At 31.5% G+C, this 19,248-nt stretch overlaps 1 protein-coding gene across 4 annotated transcripts in view; it reads right to left on the bottom strand.

The window, feature by feature from the left end:
* Positions 1-19,248, bottom strand: part of LOC145291979 (synapse-associated protein 1-like) — a 212,861-nt gene that overhangs the window by 58,330 nt on the left and 135,283 nt on the right. For 2 of the 4 annotated variants that reach the window (XM_080137932.1, XM_080137934.1), the window contains exon 6: positions 17,678-17,743. The exons of the other annotated variants lie outside the window; for them this stretch is intronic. In XM_080137932.1, coding sequence (XP_079994058.1) covers positions 17,678-17,743 — 66 coding nt within the window. The remainder of the gene's footprint in view (positions 1-17,677; positions 17,744-19,248) is intronic. 4 annotated transcript variants of the gene reach the window in all.

The following is a 19,248-nucleotide window of genomic DNA, read 5'->3' as shown; positions in this document are numbered from 1 at the left end:
TACATGAAAAGAGCTATGTAAAAGATGCTTAAAACCGTTTGAATTATGCAAATACCATCAGTAGTTCAAAAGTTCTGAGAATTTTAAGTGCTAAAATTTCCGTGGACATTTTTCTTTAGAAAAAGTGGGTTAAATTACAGACCTCCACATTTCAAGAAATTTGATAATTTCGCCACCATTTATTTATTTTTCAAGCTATTCATGAACATTGGCACTCTTATGTAAAATTGTGCGCCCTTTCTGATTATGCAATCAAATCTGATGTATCTCTTTACCATAAGCCATGAATTATACATTCAGATGTACAAATTTCAATTTTTTTTAAACTGGCGCATGGTATCATACAGTGGGTGTCTATTCATGAACAAAACTAAGTATTATAGTAGTATTTAAATATATACAGGGTGTCCACAAAGTCTGGCTACATTATGTAGCCAGACTTTGTGGAAGCATCCTCTAGATTATGTAGCCAGACTTTGTGGGCACCCTGTGTATATATATATATATATATATATATATATACACACACACAGGGTGCCCACAATCTAGAGGATGCTTCCACAAAGTCTGGCTACATAATGTAGCCAGACTTTGTGGACACCCTGTATAGCTTTATTGAGAATAAGCATTTTCCTGCCTCCTCACCAAAGGAGAGCTTAATTTTGGGTGTAGCCATTGAATGCTTAAGAGCATTCATGGCCGGTATTTACTACTCCCCTCAAAGAAAAAAAATTTGAGTAGATATGAATTAATCTTAGAAATAAATCAAAGAAAAATTTTCATATAGATTTTGGATTTCTGTAAAAGATGGAAATTCCCATAGTTGACCATCCACAGAGAGCCATTTTGGGACCAGTCCAATTTTCAATTTTGTAAATCCTCTCTATCTGGCCCAAAATATATCCCTATTTTCTGAGATGCAACCGTAAATCATACTCTACATGAATCCTCAATGTCACTTTCACAGTACCAGGATACCAGGAATCCTGATAAGCAACAATTATATATTCATCAGTTGATGGTAATTTTTGTCATTTCTATTCTGTTGTTTTACTGAAAAGTCAATTATGTAAACAAAGAAATAAAACGGTAATTTTTTTACCTTGTGTCCACCTTAACATTTAAAATGATTACTTCTATAGGTTTTAGGGTATGCTGAAAACGAATATTGCATTTAAATTTTCTGCAAATAAGTAGTTTTCCGGATATTAAGCAATGTCATTTCTTATGTTATCACTGGTGGCCATCTTGGTAAGTGCTAGCGCAACCTAGAAAAACTACGCACAAACACACATACCAATATGGCCACCAGCAATAACGTAAGAAATGACATTGCTTAATATTCGGAAAGCTATTTATTTGCGGGAAATTTAAATGCGACATTCGTTTTCAGCATACCCGAAAACCTTTAAAAGGTAGTCATTTTAAAGAAAAATGTTAAGGTGGAAAAAAGTTAAAAATTTATAAAATGCATCATACATTATCGACCCGCCTAATTATTATTATTATTATTTAGATATCCTCAGTTAAAAGAAAAAACGGGTTTGTTTTACAGATTTGACAATGAGTTAAAAAAAAAAAAAAAGTTTCACAATATCTTTTTTATTTGATTGTACAGAATAGTTTTAACAAAAAACACCCTTCCTTCCCCATGTTAAGAATGGGTTTCTAAATAATAACGTTATTATTTCAGCATGGTAGCATAAGTGCACAAGTACCTTTTATTTGTTATATATTTGTTTTTTTTTTTACCACTTAAAAAAATTTTTTAAAAAAACAATTCTACCTTAAGTACAAATAAGAAGTTAAACGCATGTACTTGGTACATTTTATTGTTTTTAACGCTTTTAGTGCATGTGTACTAAAAGCGTTAAAAACAACAAAATAGTATTGTTTGGAAATAAAATTTGAAAAAAAATGAAAATTTTTTTTTATTGACAAACTCAGAATAAAAAATAACTAGTAAAACAGTTTTCTATTTTTAAGAGAATACTTCAGTCAGCTCAGCGCATGACGTGCTTAGCGACCGTTTTCCTGTAAGCGGATTAGATTTCTATAAAAGACTAGCGGGGGGGGGGTACCCAGCGTTTCCCGGGTGTTTGTAGGTGTGTGTATGGGGGGGATAAGTAATAACCCTGAAACGATGTTAAAAAAAATCGGAAAAAAAAACAAAAAAAAACGCTGTGTGTATAGGGAGGGGGAAATAAACTAAAGAATAAGCAAAGTAAAAAAGAAACGTAAGAAAATATAGTTTTGGCCGTGAGGCTGGATTGAACCCGGAGCCTTGACACGGAGGTGAAACACACTCCAACCACTTAACCGTGTAGGCAAGAGTAAGAGGAAATGATTATAGTGTTAAAATAAAGCTTATAAAGCGAGTGAAAGAGGTTTGATTGACAGATAGCCACTAAATGAGGTCATCGCGGGAGCGTTATGAGATGATGTAGCAGTATTTTATTTTTTTTTGTTTTACTTCACAGTAGTGTTTATTAAATTACGTATTTCGTTTCCAGTCTAGACATCTCTCTCTCTATCTGTCTGTCTCTCTTTCTCTGTTTGCGTTTGTGTATGTGTCTCTCTCTCACCTCGTCTTCCTTACTCTAAAGACTAAAAAAGAAAATGGCGTCTGGCTGTTTTTTTTTTGTAAAAACTTTGATTGTTAATATTTTTTTGTAAGCGTATTTTTTTTTTTTACTTCACATTTTTGGCTTGTTATTTTTCGTTTAACTATCGTATCTAAATATTTTTAATGCGCTAATAACTTTGGTAACGTTGTCATAGCGTAGAAGTTCATAGTTTAGCTTGTGTGAGGGCTAATTGTTTTTTTACCGGTAACATTTTTAAATTTTAAATTCAGACTGCCATTAGAGCTTGCTGACGTCAAGATCACGTGACATGACTCAGCGGGTTTTAAATACAAGTTGACTCAAAATAAACGGCCCCGTGTATACTTTATGTAGAAGAGTTGGCGCCCATATTTTTTGGGGCAGTTATAAATCGATTTAAAAATATGTAATGTTTAACATTAAAATGTCACTTTTGGGGGGGGGGGGGAAGCCTGCAGAAAATCTATCAGTTGACGCACTTCTGATGGTCCTTTTGGGCTAATTTTTTGATATTTGTCGTCCGGAGGGTGGGCTTTAATATGCTACCAAGTTTTTAGCAGACACACAAAACATACATACATTTTCGCTTTTATATATATATAGATAACATTTTAAAGAAAATTCTGCGCAATTAATAATTATCAAATATTTACATATGCATGAAAATAATTCTGAAACTATTATCTATATGAAATTGGATGATATATGCCGATTTATCTTATCAATTTTGAAATATTCTTTGTCAACTTTGCTTCCTGTGGTCGTAAAAAAAAAAAAAAAAAAAAAAAAAATATCAGAGTCCAGTAGAGATGGACTTCTATGTTTATATAGCCTGTAAAATTTCAGCCATATCCAATCAAATTTAACCTCGCGCATATGTATCCAAACGTAACGTATAAAATGTAAACATTGAAAAAAACTTTCCGTTTTCGTCATTTTTTTTTTACCGTTTTTTTTTCATTTTTAACTGGGAGCAAAAAAAAAACATTGAACGCATAAAATAAAAATAAATTAACATCATTGGAATGCTTATTTTCTTTTCTTTCCATCTATATAATTCTTTTAAAAATTGACCAACAAATAAAAAAGATATGACTTGTTGAAGCACATTAGGTATGTAATATTGCCGATGTCCACGAAAATACAACATACACTTCTAATGCTAATTTATGCAGATTTTGTATATATTATTATAGAATCGATTTTCTATCGATTCTTATATATTACAAAGTTGTGATTTCAAAAATAAAACATATCCATATGACTTGAGTGCATCAGCTTGAATGGAAACCAAAACTTATGAAGGAAAAATTATATATATATATATATATATATATATATATATATATATATATATAGAGAGAGAGAGAGAGAGAGAGAGAGAGAGAGGAATAAAGTTATGTGTTCGAACTTGGTTTGTTCCTTTTTGTCTTGCTATTTCATAAGTTCCTTCAGCTATAATCAAAACCGAAACCAAAACTTATGGAGAATCCTTGTTAAAATTATTCATAAAATAAAGATGACTTTAGTGTCATTAACTATAACCAAAACTTATGAAGAATTCTTGGTAAAATTATTTATTAAAAGAAATGGAAGGTCATAGCAGTTAAATGACAGTCACTCGAAAGGAAAAAGATTAAGCGTGGCACACAAAATAACATAACGCTATCATATTAATATATAGATTAAATTCATTTTACTTATATGCACTCCAATCCAATAAATGCTATGAGCTCCACTCCAAAAATTGAATATATAAAAAATATAATAATAAATGTTGTTATAAGGAGCAGAATATAGTTTTCCTCATCCAATCTTGCGCAACTGTGGAGATTATCATAGTATGAAATATAAACCAGTACAGTTTATTTACTTTGTTTTGTAGAGATGATATAAGCAGAAACATAGCTTCATTCTCCCCCATCAGCAGTGAGATACATAATGACTATGATATCGAGACAATAATTAGCATAAAAGCACTAAAAGACTTGAATTTATTTCTTTTTTTTTTTTCTTCTTTCTAACAAATTCTCTACCTGTTCGTAATCAAAAATTTAAAGTGTATTTGAACTATAGGACAACAACAACAAGTTCCTTCACAAAGGAAGAAGATATTAATCTAAATTAGCATTTCTCAACCTTTTTACCCTAGCAGACACTTAAAATAAATTGCCATCTTTTTTACTTTAAGGTGGCAGAGTAAGGGAGATAACTTAAATTATTTTCAGATTTTTTATTTTCAACAATGGATTTTAACAAAGGTTTTCTGTTTTTCTTCTAAGTTTATTTTTTGATTTTTCATCAAGTTATTTTAACAAAGGGATATTTTCTTTAACTACCTAATAAAAAATGTTCATTTCCATTTCAAAAGCAACACTGCTTTTATAAATAATCAATTATGAAAAAAGAAGTTCAGATAAGTTATCCCCCTTACTTTAGCACCCTAAAGTAAAAAAAAAAAAATATGTGCATCAAGAACTTCTGTGCAAAAACAAAATTATATATCAAACTTTTCTCGTTAATTTTTATCATGGTTCATGTGGTAAATATCATAATGCATTTGTTTAAAGAAAAAATACTCTTTGTTAATTTTTTCAACAATGCTAAATAAAATGCATGTATTTTGTTTATAACATTTCATTAGGGAGTTTTCAATTGTATAACAGAATTTCTAAACTCAAGCATAAAAATAAAAAAATAAGTAATGAATATCGTATAAATGTAAACAGAATCTAATCAAATAACTGCTGCAACAATTTATTATTTAAATATGTTTTACTGGTAATGTTGAAAAGACAGAAGATAAATTACGGCAACACCTCCTGTGAACCAGAGAGACGATTGATGTAGACGATGCATATGTCTTTCACTGAACATATACAGTTGATACATGAATCAGTTATATACACATGCTGCCTGCTGAGTTGGCTCTGAATAGTAAAAGTGGTTTAACATTGGCATCATGCAAACATCATTAAATTCCAAATGATTGTTTTATCTTGTTAGGTTGGATATGATGAGGCATTTTTTTTTATTACATTTTCACCCCCAAACAAGGCACATTGCCACGTAGGGGGCTACTATCAGGGGCAACAACTACTGGGGCACTATGGGCAGCAAGATGTCGGTTCACGTTGCACTTGAACTTCTGCATGTCAGTACAGTTGGGGAAGCAGGGACCTGGAATCCTCCACTCTATAATAGAAATCTGTATTTGTTTGTATGCATCTATCTTTCCCGTCACAAAAAAGTTAGCAATTAAGAACTGCTAGATGAATCCATTTAGAAAATAGTGAAAGCAAATAACAAGTCAGACAATCAACCTTCAATTTATTTGCATAAGGAGACATTCTCTTTATTTTTGCTTTCTGTGCTAATTTGTTTTTCATTGTTAAATTTCCAGTTTCTATTTCATTTCTTTTTGTTTCACTTCAGTAACTTGGAGATTATTTTATATGGTTATTAGTGTGAATACTCCCCCAACCATCATTTTTACGGTTTATACTCATTAAATATTACAATAATTAGGTTTTACTTGATAATTATAACAAAAGACATTTTTAAGATGTGTCCATTTAAACTGTATGTTTAGCAAAGATGCTTGGAAGCATAAGCATGGCTGACAAATGTGAGGACAGTGAAAAATAAAAAATTTTTAAAAGTTTTTTCTTAAGCAACTCCTATTTGTTTCAAGTGAAAAAGTCAAAATTAAGAGAAAGATCTACATTCATAAGTTACAGTGTTAACAAAATGCCGGCCATTAAAATTCTAATTGATGAAAAGGAATCTAATAAACTATAAGTTGGCACAAGATAAAGTTTATGAGATAATAAAATGGCAAAAACAAAACCGAGGGTTAAGAGTGAGAAGTGGAATGATGAAATAAGTAGGAAGTGTTGAATACAAGTAATAGTACTGAGTCACCTTGACTGAAAACATAATTGATGCATCCGACAGATTTATCAGATATCCATTGCAGGTTAGCTTGACTTTTCATTCAATAGAAAGGTAAATACAGATTGCTACCAAGTAAGGATCTAGAGACAATCTCACAAGCCACAATATTTAGCAATAACTTTGAAAATATCTATTTTTCAACACAAACAAAATTAAAAATTAGTAGGCAACCTGTTAAAGCTAAAAATAATGGGTATCCTTATCGAAAGTGACAGCATGAGAAGTTTAAAGTAAAGCAAGGTTTGCATCATCTGGAATTGTACTTTTAACCTGACATTGTTCATTTCCAGCATAAGAATGGAGAAATTTATAGAATATATAAACAAGCTAAAGCAACGCTGGGATAAGCAGAGAGTGGCTTTTGTTATTCAAGTTTTTCTCCAAGAATAATTTTCCCTTACAGAAACTTTTTTTATTTCACCTATTTCACTGATAACTGGCGGATCTCTATTTAGTAAGACGAATAGCCACTTAAGGATAAGAGTTAATGAGATAGAATGATTGTCAGGAAAAAAGATGAGGAACATTATGTGAATGAAAAGTATGAATTGCATATAATTATATATGTGACAAGAACTGACATTTAATTTGAAAATGAGAAAGTTGTAGTCAACAAGAAGCAGTCTTGCAATAATGTGCTCCACAGACAGGAAGCCCTTACAAAGAAGCTCTATCCATGGGAATTCCGTCTGACACTAGGCACATGGAGGGAGAATGGAAAGTCTTTTGGTAGAAGAGGAATTCTTGCTGTGAATGTCTTACAAGAAGGAACCAAAAGATTGGAGCTCAGTTGAGTACCTCTTATGGAAATAATTATAGAGTAGAAAAAGACTGACGACATCCATAAGAAAGGTGTGGTAGAGAAGAAATAAATGTCCACTCTTCAATAGACATCTAACTTGATTCTGTATTCTGTCAAGCCAGGAAAGATGTCCTCTGTAAAACATCCCCAAATGTGGCAGCAGTATTCCATTTTGGGATGTGTCCAACTCATCTAGGTAAAGGATTGTTGGTTGTTTTTGTTTTACAGCATATCAACCCTTTTCAGGTTATTTAATGCTGAATCCAAAGATTTTGAAGAAAATTTTTTTAATACAATATATTTGTTGTTTTCAAATCGGTTTCTATTTAACTCATAGTTGGGACCCTAACAGGTACTACCACTCCGGGTCAGAGTGGACCTGGGAGCAATGGCAATTAAAGGGTGGCTCCACACTCCCCAAAGCCCGCAAGCTGGGGCCTCACCACTGGATATAGTTTAAGGTCATATGCAGGATCGTAAAGGATTGTAGCTGGTACCAGGTAATGGAGAGATAGAATGATCCAACCATTTTTGGGGGTGACTTTCCAAAGTATATTAAAGAAAGAGAGCTTAGAATCACCTCCAAACTTATAACACTAGTTATTACCAAATACTAAGACCAGAAACAAAGAGAAATCCAAGATATTCGAAAGTATTGCTAAGATAAGCAAAGAAAAACTGGTGTTAATTCAAAGTTTTTCTTTTCCCAGGTTAATTGCCCTACAATGTCAAATTAAGATAAAAGTTTGAAAACATGGTAATTGTTTTCAAAGATTTGTCATGGTGACAACATACATGAATTTTTTGACCAGGAACAAAGTGTGGTATCTGATATCAAACTTCATCTTTTCTGTCCTCTGTTAGTGAAGGAGGAATCCTTTTAGACAGAGGCAATTTTATTTTGTTCTAATTTAGAGTGTCCGTTTTTAAGGAGCTGGATTTTTCCCAGATGGAAAAAAAATGATCTTGTGATTAATGCCATGTTCATGGGAGATGCAAGTAAGTAGGGACAAGGTTTGGAGTATCTATTTCATATCTTTTAGGGGTGATTTAATACAATTCATACATTATAAACGACTTTTTGTACATGATTAATCGAACAAAAATTGCTAGCTACAAAAAGCTTCGAGAGTAGTGCAAGTTAATATCTTTCCAAGATTATTACAAGATTAAATTGACAACTAGAATTCAAACAAAGTCAAGCCTCTCACCCCCGATCTAATTATTTATATATAAGTTTACCAACATAGCATTGCCCAGGATCTATTATGTTCAAATTTGCTTTACGAATATTTCTATGTTCTAAAACCACATCTTTTTTATGTTCTGTATCTAAATGGAAAAAGAAACAAAAACAAATGGATGCTAACAGAAAAATGATTATTCCCCTTAGCTTATTTTTCTATTTAGGTGTTTAAGAATGCCGGAATATTAGCAAACTGCTTAACTAAATTAGGTTGTTTTTTATGTAAATTATATTGAAGTATGTTAGTTCCTTGCCAATAACATGGTGCAGCAATAAGAAATGAAAATTGCTGGTCAGTTTGATTTGTCAATTTAAATGTCATTTAAACTACAACTTTTAAAATACCACTGACATAATTTTATGTTGCGCACACACACACAAATGGGAATGAATAAAGAAACCTCGTTACCTTTATTAGTAGTACTTTTCTACATTTTATAATATTCAATTTTGGGATGAAACTCTGCAATGAAACAGTGGGAATAAAGTGACATCAATTTTTGGTAAATTAATAGTTTTTATGTCCCTCAATATGTTGCAATACCCTTTCGTTTTATGTCATGGTCACAGCATTTACCCTGCATCAGTTGGGCCAACTCTTTCCAACATGTTCACCAGATTCTGAACACTGGCTGACCAGTCACAGAGATTCAAGGCAGCTACCGTTATGAGTGTAAGCCATTCACAGCTCCAATGATGAACCCAATAAAGGTGGGTGTTCAGAATCAGTTCAGCATCCTGTTTCACTGTCTTGAGCCAGGTTTTCAATTGACCAACACAATGTTTCTTCTAGTCTGATGGTGGGGCTGGGTCCATGACTTCATGAATGAAGTCACCTGGGTGCTGTCAAAGGGCATGACTGAACCAATAAAGGTATCTGGTAAGGAGAGATTTTTGGAGGGAGTGGATCTTGCAACAAATACGAATTGTATTGTTGGGGAGAAACTGTTGCCAGTAGACATGGAGGATGCGGCATAGGCAGTGATGGGCGAATATCTCCAGTTTGACAAAGTCACTTGCCTGCACAGACTAACTCTCGCTGCCATGAAGGAGAATGTTGCAGCAAAGAGTCTGGTAGATACTGACTTTCGTCTTAATCCAGGTTTATTCATTAAACAGCACAAAATCACAAGAACATCAGGGAAATAGGTTACTTGCATGCAAGGTGGAGACCTGCCTGTAGATAATTATATTTTATAAATACAGATGCTCCCCCATATGGGGGGAGGCACAAACTGAAAGCGAACATTTTCCCCGTTAGCATTTAGGCAATGCTTCCTCATAAAAATTGATGTTTGAATACATTCATTTGTCAATATTACAAAATCGACAACTAATAAAAAAAATGACATTGATGTGTGATATCTCCCTCTACTGCTAGCAGGTTTAAGTAGTCCAGTGGTAAGAGTACCGGACTAAGTCACTGTGGTCCCAGATTTGAAGCCATGCTGATGAGCCTCAAAATGACAAAATTTGTCTGGATGATACTTACACACATTATATATATATATATATATATATATACACACACACACACACACTCCTATAAATTTTCTTTTGTGTGTGTGTATTGATATTCATATTACAAACCTTTTTTTCTATTTATTTAAAAAGAAAATATAATTTTTTTTATACATGTGTTGTGGAATTGCATTCATCTGCAAAGATCTAGCTAATTTGCATATTCTTTTAAACACTCATTTTAATTAATTCCCTGTTAGTTTTTTCGGTTTTCTTATGGGATGATCGTCTTTAGTTAAAACTTACGTGTAATTATATTCATGCAGATATTCTTCATGATTTATATTTGCATAAAAATAGTGATAGTAAACAAAAATCTCTTTCTATATATATTTATGTATGCGTATATATATTTGGTTGAAAAATTTTGACTACCAAACTCCTGTCAGTTTTTGGTCTACAGACATGAAACTTAATATATAGGGTATTTGAACCCATATAAAACTTTATATTTGGGTTTTAGCCGGGGAAAATCAGTATAAAAATGTGACAATTAAAGATATTAAATTTGCCAGGTGAAGGTCGAACAACAGCATTACAAATATGCATGCATAACATAGTAGATATTGCTTCATGTTTTAATTTTTAGCCTTGCAGCAAACATGTCTTCATAGGTCAGGCATTAATGTCAAAGGAAAGAATCATAAGCTAAACATTTTAGTTTTGATTCTCAATGGTGCACGATTCATTTTTTTTTTTTTTAACTTTTTAAATAATTACTATATATTGGCTCCAATATAATCTCCATGTATAATATTTTGATTGCAGAAATTCCCCTCTGGATCAAAGTACTGTAAGTTTGCAACAACAGATACCATATACAAATTTATTATATCTAAGCTATTAGCCACTATTTTATGTAACTTTAGATCAACATTTTAGACACATTTAATCATTATAATAAAATCCTACATTTCATTCTAGGAGCAACAGCATCACAAATTGCAACCATCTTTAGGAGGAAGTAGTTCCTATTTTTCCCTCTAAATAACAAGTCCTACCACCCCCAGTCAACACCAGAAGGAAATATTACACAGTATACAAATATTGTGCTTGCACTCTTCATAACTGGATCGTAAACTTATAGACATAACAATCTTTCTCTTTTCCAATTCAAAAATAATAAAGTATCCCCAGACTAATTCTACTCATTCTGATTGGCTGAGTATTTGCATGCTAAACGAACACTAATGTACCATTCAAAATGGTGCCGCAATTATACTTACTTTTGCTCTCTGAGTAAATTGCTGCGTTCATTTTCTTACATTTTATGGCATCAACAATATCTACACCAGTTTTCATTTTCTCTCTCTCGCCCTCCCTCCCTCTCTGTATATATTCTTCCCAACTCTCTCTTGCTTACTTTTTACATTTCTTTTTATGCTGAAGAGAAAAAACATTTCACAGCAATGCCAAAGGAAAAACAACATTTTACAGTGTCAAAATTATCTACAAAAGTTTTTTATTTCCTCTATGTCTCTCGCTCGCTTGCTTTGTACATTTCTTTTAATGTTGGGAAAAAAAAAGAAAAGAAAAAACATTTTCTGGCGTCAACGTTATCTACAACATTTTATATTGCCTTGTTTGCTCGCTCCCTTTGTACATTTCTTTTTATGCCGGAAAATAAAAAAAAAACATTACATGGCGTCAACATTTTCTACAAGTTTTTATCTCTTCTCTCTCTCTCTTAATCCCTTTTTACATTTACATAAATGAAGCCAGAGCAATGCATGGCTGGGCAGTATAATAATAAATACGGAATCTGTATTAATCAAAATATCATATTTAAGCATATTTTACAACTGGGCAATACTGTATGGCCCCCTAGTATATATATAAATTCAATATGAAAACAGTTGATTTAAAAGAACAAAAAAGTTTTAAATCTAAATTCCATGGTTTATGTCATGCTCCACTCAACTGCCGATGTCATGCATGAATGTTAATGGATTAAAAAAAAATTCTGAAATCATCAGAACATTGGATTTATGTATGCTAGAAATATCAACAGACAAACAATCAACAACCATCATTCAGATATGGTCGAAAAGAACATTGAAAATGAACAATATGCTTGAAGAAGGCCAGAAAGCATATCAGCCAAAATGTAGTAGGTATAGAAATATCAAGAATAGCCACATTTTACTTCTAATCTATCATGACTGAAATGATGAACATTGATAATAAAGAGTAAGAGTGTTGGAGAAATAACATCCCATTATGAAAATAAAATTGGATTAACTAACATTCTGTTCAATGAAATTTTGAAAAATGGTATTTTGAAAATAAAATTGGATTAACTAACATTCTGTTCAATGAAATTTTGAAAAATGATATTTTGAAAATAAAATTGGATTAATTAACATTCTGTTCAATGAAATTTTGAAAAATGGTATTTTGAAAATAAAATTGGATTAATTAACATTCTGTCCAATGAAATTTTGAAAAATGATATTTTGAAAATAAAATTGGATTAACTAACATTCTGTCCAATGAAATTTTGAAAAATGATATTTTGAAAATAAAATTGGATTAATTAACATTCTGTCCAATGAAATTTTGAAAAATGATATTTTGAAAATAAAATTGGATTAATTAACATTCTGTCCAATGAAATTTTGAAAAATGGTATTTTGAAAATAAAATTGGATTAATTAACATTCTGTCCAATGAAATTTTGAAAAATGGTATTTTGAAAATAAAATTGGATTAACTAACATTCTGTTCAATGAAATTTTGAAAAATGATATTTTGAAAATAAAATTGGATTAATTAACATTCTGTCCAATGAAATTTTGAAAAATGGTATTTTGAAAATAAAATTGGATTAACTAACATTCTGTCCTATGAAATTTTGAAAAATGGTATTTTGGAAATAAAACATCAAATGTTGTGAAGTAATAACAAAAATAGAAAAAAAATGTAGAAAAAAAATTGAATGAGAAAGAAAATGAAATCTCAGTTTGGGTTGTAATGGAAATCAAAACATCAAAATAGATTCATTTTTGGTTCTTTGATATGACAGTGGCACAGTCAAAAATTCACTTTGGTTCGAAAACACAAATGAACCACCATTAACTTTTGCCTTAAACAAAAGTCAAAAATTTCTTCCCGGTTTAAAGATTTCAAGGCTTTAGAAAATGAGAATGCTCATAATAATGTGCGTATATATATATATATATATAAATAAATAAAGCTGAACGTCTGTATGTGTCCGGTCACGAATAGGCTCCTATATGGTTGACTATTATAGAAAACTGATCACATATAATGATAGATGTATCGAGACAAATGAATGGCTATGTTTGATCTGGTATAATGAGGATTCATTAAAATTGTGGGGCCTGCATACGTGCCTGGTCCACAAAGTCTGGAAATAATTTAAAAATTAAAAAACGTTTACAAGTGTTTTTGATATAGATGTACATAATAATACTTTGATAAGTATGTTTTAACTTAAATAGGGATGGTATAATAAAATTGTGGGGTCTGCGTTCGCGCCTGGCCTCCATAGAATGGAAATAGGCACAAACTTTAATAAAGACTTTTCATATCTATCTGCGTAAGTATACTTTGATAATTATGTTTCAGTTTGAAGAAATATGGTATAATAAAATTATGGGGTGTTCGTTCACGCCTGACCTCCATAGAATGGAAATATGTCACAAAGTTTAACAAGGTTTTTTAATATAGATCCACAGAATATTGTGATAAGTGTTTCAGTGTGAACAGATATGGTATAATAAATTATGGGGTTTATCTATTTTTACTTTCATCATATTTTGCTTTGGTTTTGATACCCCCAAATCCGAAGCTATCTCATTACAACCCTTCCTTTTCATAACCTATCATAATTTCATAAATCAGAGTCCATTTTCTGTAGGCTGTTTTTGAACCCAGTCAACGACGGGTACTTTTGCTTGTGTGTGTATATATATATATATATATATATATATATATATTTTTTTTTTGTAACCAATCATGATTGATAAAAAATTTTGCAAATCTATTTTCAATAACTTTTTCTTCTACATGATAAATAGATATACTAATATTCTAGTTAAAGGTAACTGAGAAAAATGCAAGCCAAAAAGCTCTTTTAGTGACACAGGGATCACCTCAAGCAATGGCAGATCAAAACCAACATATATTATAGAATTTCATGAAGAAAATCACTTTGCAATGCCATGATTAATGAGCAACTCACATTTGATGTGAACAAAACACAAAGAAGAAAGGATTCTGCATCAAAACATACTGATTCCCTTGACCCATCCCATCATACAACTTAGCCATATTGGCCTTCATGCTTGGTAAGTCTATCAGACAGTACTTACTGTTTGTAATGAGAAAATTAGACAAGACAGTTGTGTTTGTATTTATGCGTCAATATGAGAACATCACTTCTGAATTTTTTGTTTGCTCAGCAGATGATTTGCAAGATAGAAAAGACTGTAAAACTGGTTTAGCTGTTTAAAGATTTTTTGAACAACACACAGCATCCTTATATAACATTATTAGTTTGGTCTGTTTTATGGCATATCAACTGTATATGGGTTATGTAATGTCAAAGTTATCAAACATAATTCTAGAGATAAGACAATTATTCATATTTCTAGAATAGATTGCACTTATTAGATTAATAGATTTTTTTTTAAAACATTACTCTTTAAAAATACTCCTTTGCATCAGTAATCTTCTTTGTTTTAATCACAATTGACCTTCAATCATCACCTTCTAATATCCATTTGGAAAGAAAAAAAAAGGGGGGGGATAAGGTTTTGATTTTTTGAAAAATCAAATTAAATAATACGATTGAGGATGAACTCATAGACAATCTCCCATCTAGCTGAAATAGAATGCTGTAAGTCATGTTACCAGACTATGGACTGGTCAGTCACCAGGATCTCATTCCAAGACATCAAGGCCATGTTTTCAGAGGATGGAGGAATACCACATTGCATGGGGTTGAAGTCAGTGAATTTATAGCTCTGGCTGCAGAGCAAATGACTTTCAACCTAGCTTAGGTCAGGTGTTAGATTGATACCCTAATAGTGACTGAAATATGAACAGATTTTGAAATTCTGAATCATATTTCAATCTTAAAACATGTATTCAGACAAACAGTCTCTTGATAGGTTGGTTGGTTGGTTGGTTGTTTTTGTTTTATGGCCTATCAACCCTGTTCAGGTTATTTAATGCTGAATCCAGTTATTTTGAAGAAAAATTTTTCAATAGAATATTTGTTTTTTCCAAGTCCGTTTCTATTTAACTCATAGTTGGGACTCTAACAGGCACTACCACTCCGGGCCAGAGTGGACATGGGAACAATGGCAATTAAAGGGTGGCTCCACACTCCCCAAAGCCCGCAAGCTGAGGCCTCACCATCGGATACAGTTTAAGGTCATATCCAGGACCCCCCTTGATAGGACTACACTTCCTTTTTCGCTATCTCAGCAATTTCCTATCATTTGTATCATGGTCCATCAATCCTCACTGTCTTGTGTCTTCAACCACCAATTGCTTTCAGTTTCTTTGTGATATGCCTATTTTTTGTGCACCATCTATCATCATTAAAACTAATTTCTTCAGATTTTCTGAAAACATCCTTTTGACATGCCTGAACCAATTAAACCTTTATTAGTTTATTTCACAGACTTTAGGAATGCACACTTTACAACTGCACCTCGATCTTACTTTGTCTGGCATAACCTCTTCACCATGGAACTGAAAGCTACTCATACTGCTTTAACTGATTTATTTTCTGCTTCCATTGTTCCAGCTTATTGGACTTGGTCTGCTGGTCTCCATCAATTTACTGTTCAGATATCTTCCTATTCCAGTCGGGTTCTTTCCAAGAACTGTATGCTGACTATCTTCCTTCTACCTAGAATCTTGGTCTTCCAAAGACTAATGTACATTGGCACCTCCTGCTTTCAGAACAGTCATCTTTCATTATTATTAGCTCTTTACATTAAGTGGCTTTATGCTTTGTATGGAGCATGTTCCATTAAAAAAAATTTCAGTCTATCAGGTTGGTGCCATTCACTGTCCCTAGAGCTATCTCCAAGATATATAAACTTGGAAACATTCTCCAAATAAATTGACTTCAATTTGAGGATCCTGGAAAGATAGAAAAAGTGGGTGCTTGCCTTGGAGAATCACCCCAGGGCCAACCTCAGTGATGAAGCCATCTGTTGCAAACACTTCATATCATTGCATTTCTCAAACCAATTTGTGTGTCATGTGGCCACAAAGGAAATTTGTTTTCTTCATGCATTTATTCTTGTAATGAAATTTTTTTTTTTTTTTTGGTTTTGGTGATGTTTATTTCTTATTCAGTTAAAAGTTCTTTAAAGTAGACTGAAACCATGAGCACAATTAAGATTTGAGACCATCAGGATCCTAGGATCATAACTAGATTATCAACATAAAGCATTGCACATATTTTGTGTTAGTTCAGTATTTCACATGATGGCTTCCATTGCTAACATGAGATTAAGTGTTGAATCTTGATGAACACCCACATTTATGTCAAATGTTTTACTTTTAGTAAACCCAACTAGAAGCACATAAATCTTTATACAATTTTTATCATAAATCAATTATACATTCATCAATAATACATAACGTATAGTTCACTAAGTCACCTTCTTAGGGATTTTATCACTTAATGAAAGCAATGTGCAGACTGCACCCTTTTTAATAATGTGTTAATAATAAAACAATAGTTAATGAAATAAAAAATGCAAAGAGTAAGAGGTAATTTTAGATTTAAAAAGAAAAAAAAATAATGAATATAAAAAATTATGAAGCTTTACATAAAAAAATATTTCAACATTATGCCAAAAAAAATTTAAAAATATTACATTTGAGGAGATATAAAAGCAAAGTTACTTAACTTTTTTACTATAAGTCAAATGTTTTTTTTTTAAATGCCAGATGTAAATTGAACTCATATTTTGATAATCATAATGATCGAAAAATAAGATACAAAAAAATAAAAATAAAAATAAACTTTTCATCTTTTAGAAAATAATTTATTTTTCATGATCAAAATTCATGTTTGCTATGAATAAATATTATTTGTGAAAAAAAAAAAAAAACCATTTCCATTCACCCTATATCCCATCAAATATGGTGCCAATTCATTTATATAGTTTGCAAAAATGTAAAGCTCCCAAAATAATCCTTTGTCTAGCAATATCAAAAAATAAATTCCTTAATCCCAAAAATCAAATTCATAAAAAGCATTTTTTTTTTTAATTTGCAGCTTATAAACCAAATTAACATAGCAAAAGAGCAAAACAAAAATAAAATAAAAATTTTAAAAATATATTTTTTGATAAAATGCCCCAACAGCAAAGCCAACGATTTTTTTGTTATGTGTTTTGTAATGAATAATAACGACTGCAGTACATGTAGACGACACGTCCATAGTTAATAAGGGACTTTACTTTTGAGGAGTTAGTAAAAACTAAGAGAGTAACTCTCCACCATCATCATCATGCCTCCTTTGAAGAAGGGAATGTTCAAATTTGTTACCTTTAGATTCACTGCCAACTGATGAACGCCGAGAACTGCTATTGGACTGGTTCTCCCCTACGGAACCTGTGGGGGGAGATCAAACACATAAGTCACATGCCAATACGGCAGGGTTTAGGAAGGACACATGCGAGCCATTTGCAATGGCTGAGTGCAGTCTCATTGTTAGTAGAGGATTAGGAGTGTCACCGGACTTGAACCACTTTCAGATGTTTGAATTAAGTGGTAAGAGATGTGTAGATCAGTTGGATATCTGGTTATCAAAGCTGGTAGTATTAGTGCTGGTCAGCAAGATGGGGGGAAAAGTGCAAATTGTCAATTTCTGGAAGGAATGATGCAGTCAGTAAAAAGGAAAGGATGAAAGAAAAAAAATAGAGGAAAAAAGAGAAATCGGAGAGAGGAAGAAAGGAAAAAAATCACTATGTTACCTGCTTTTTTAAAATTAATTAAAAATCTAATTTAAAAATATAAATGTAAATATTTCTTTTGATATTAAGCATTTTTATTTTAAAATGTTCTGTAAGTTACAATACTGGTAACTGGTTAAATGTTAACTTAGTATTAACAGTTCTCTGGACTAGTTCATTTTAGTGAAGCTGTTTTCATTTCAACTCCTTTTAAAACTAAATTTTATTTTTATCTTTATATTCTTACCAAAAACATTAAAATATAATCATAGTATATCTAATCATAACAGAAAATGATTGGGATGAAATATCCAACTAATTTATAAAAACATCCATGAAAATTAGTTTGTTGTGTCTTCATTTGCTTTTCAGAAATGAAAATTTGATTTGAGTGTTCAAGGGGGGCAATTCATGTTTGAATAGAGGATGCATTTAGGGTGAATCGATCTTAATGCAACACACAAAGTCTAACACTAGAAAACAAAAATATGAGAGTGATACTAATTATACAAATGTGAATTATGAAAGTGAATTTCAGAGTAAAGATATTTTTCAGATAAAATAGCCATATTTATTTAGATGGGGGGTAAAAACGCTTTGTGAAAGTTCAAATATCTTAAGAGTTTTGTGAAATTTTAACAATAGTTATCAGATATCAGTCAATAAATAATCTCCAAATCTCAGTTTCTTTGAAGTATTTTACAGTTTTTATTGGGCATAATATCATATTTAAAGATTTAAATAAAATGTTATTCATATTCATTAGACACCAATTAAGATTCTCTGAATTGATTTTTTTTTTTTAAGATCTCTTAAATTTTAGACATTTTCTAGGATCAAAGTCATGTAATGGATTTTAATCAAAATTTGAATAAGGATTCTAGATATAAGGTTTGGTAATTATTTTATCTTCATTTTAATCTTCATGAGGGTACAAAAAACTGGTACAAAACTGTTCTATTCTGATAATTCATTTTAACAAATTAAGTTGTATTTTAAATAAAAATAAATGGAAAGAAAGTTAAATGGTTTCATTTTATATTTCTAAAAAAAAAAAAAAAAAAAACTAAATCAGTACTTTATTTACAAACCAACTTTTGCACATTTAAAAAGGTAAGACGTTTTTGTTTTTAAGACGTTTCAAGTGGGATTGGATCTCATAAG

The sequence above is a fragment of the Euprymna scolopes genome, chromosome 13, assembly GCF_053919585.1.
Source record: "Euprymna scolopes isolate OS-2025 chromosome 13, ASM5391958v1, whole genome shotgun sequence".
Classification (NCBI taxonomy): Eukaryota; Metazoa; Mollusca; class Cephalopoda; order Sepiida; family Sepiolidae; genus Euprymna; species Euprymna scolopes.
This window is presented reverse-complemented; position numbering and strand designations above follow the sequence as displayed.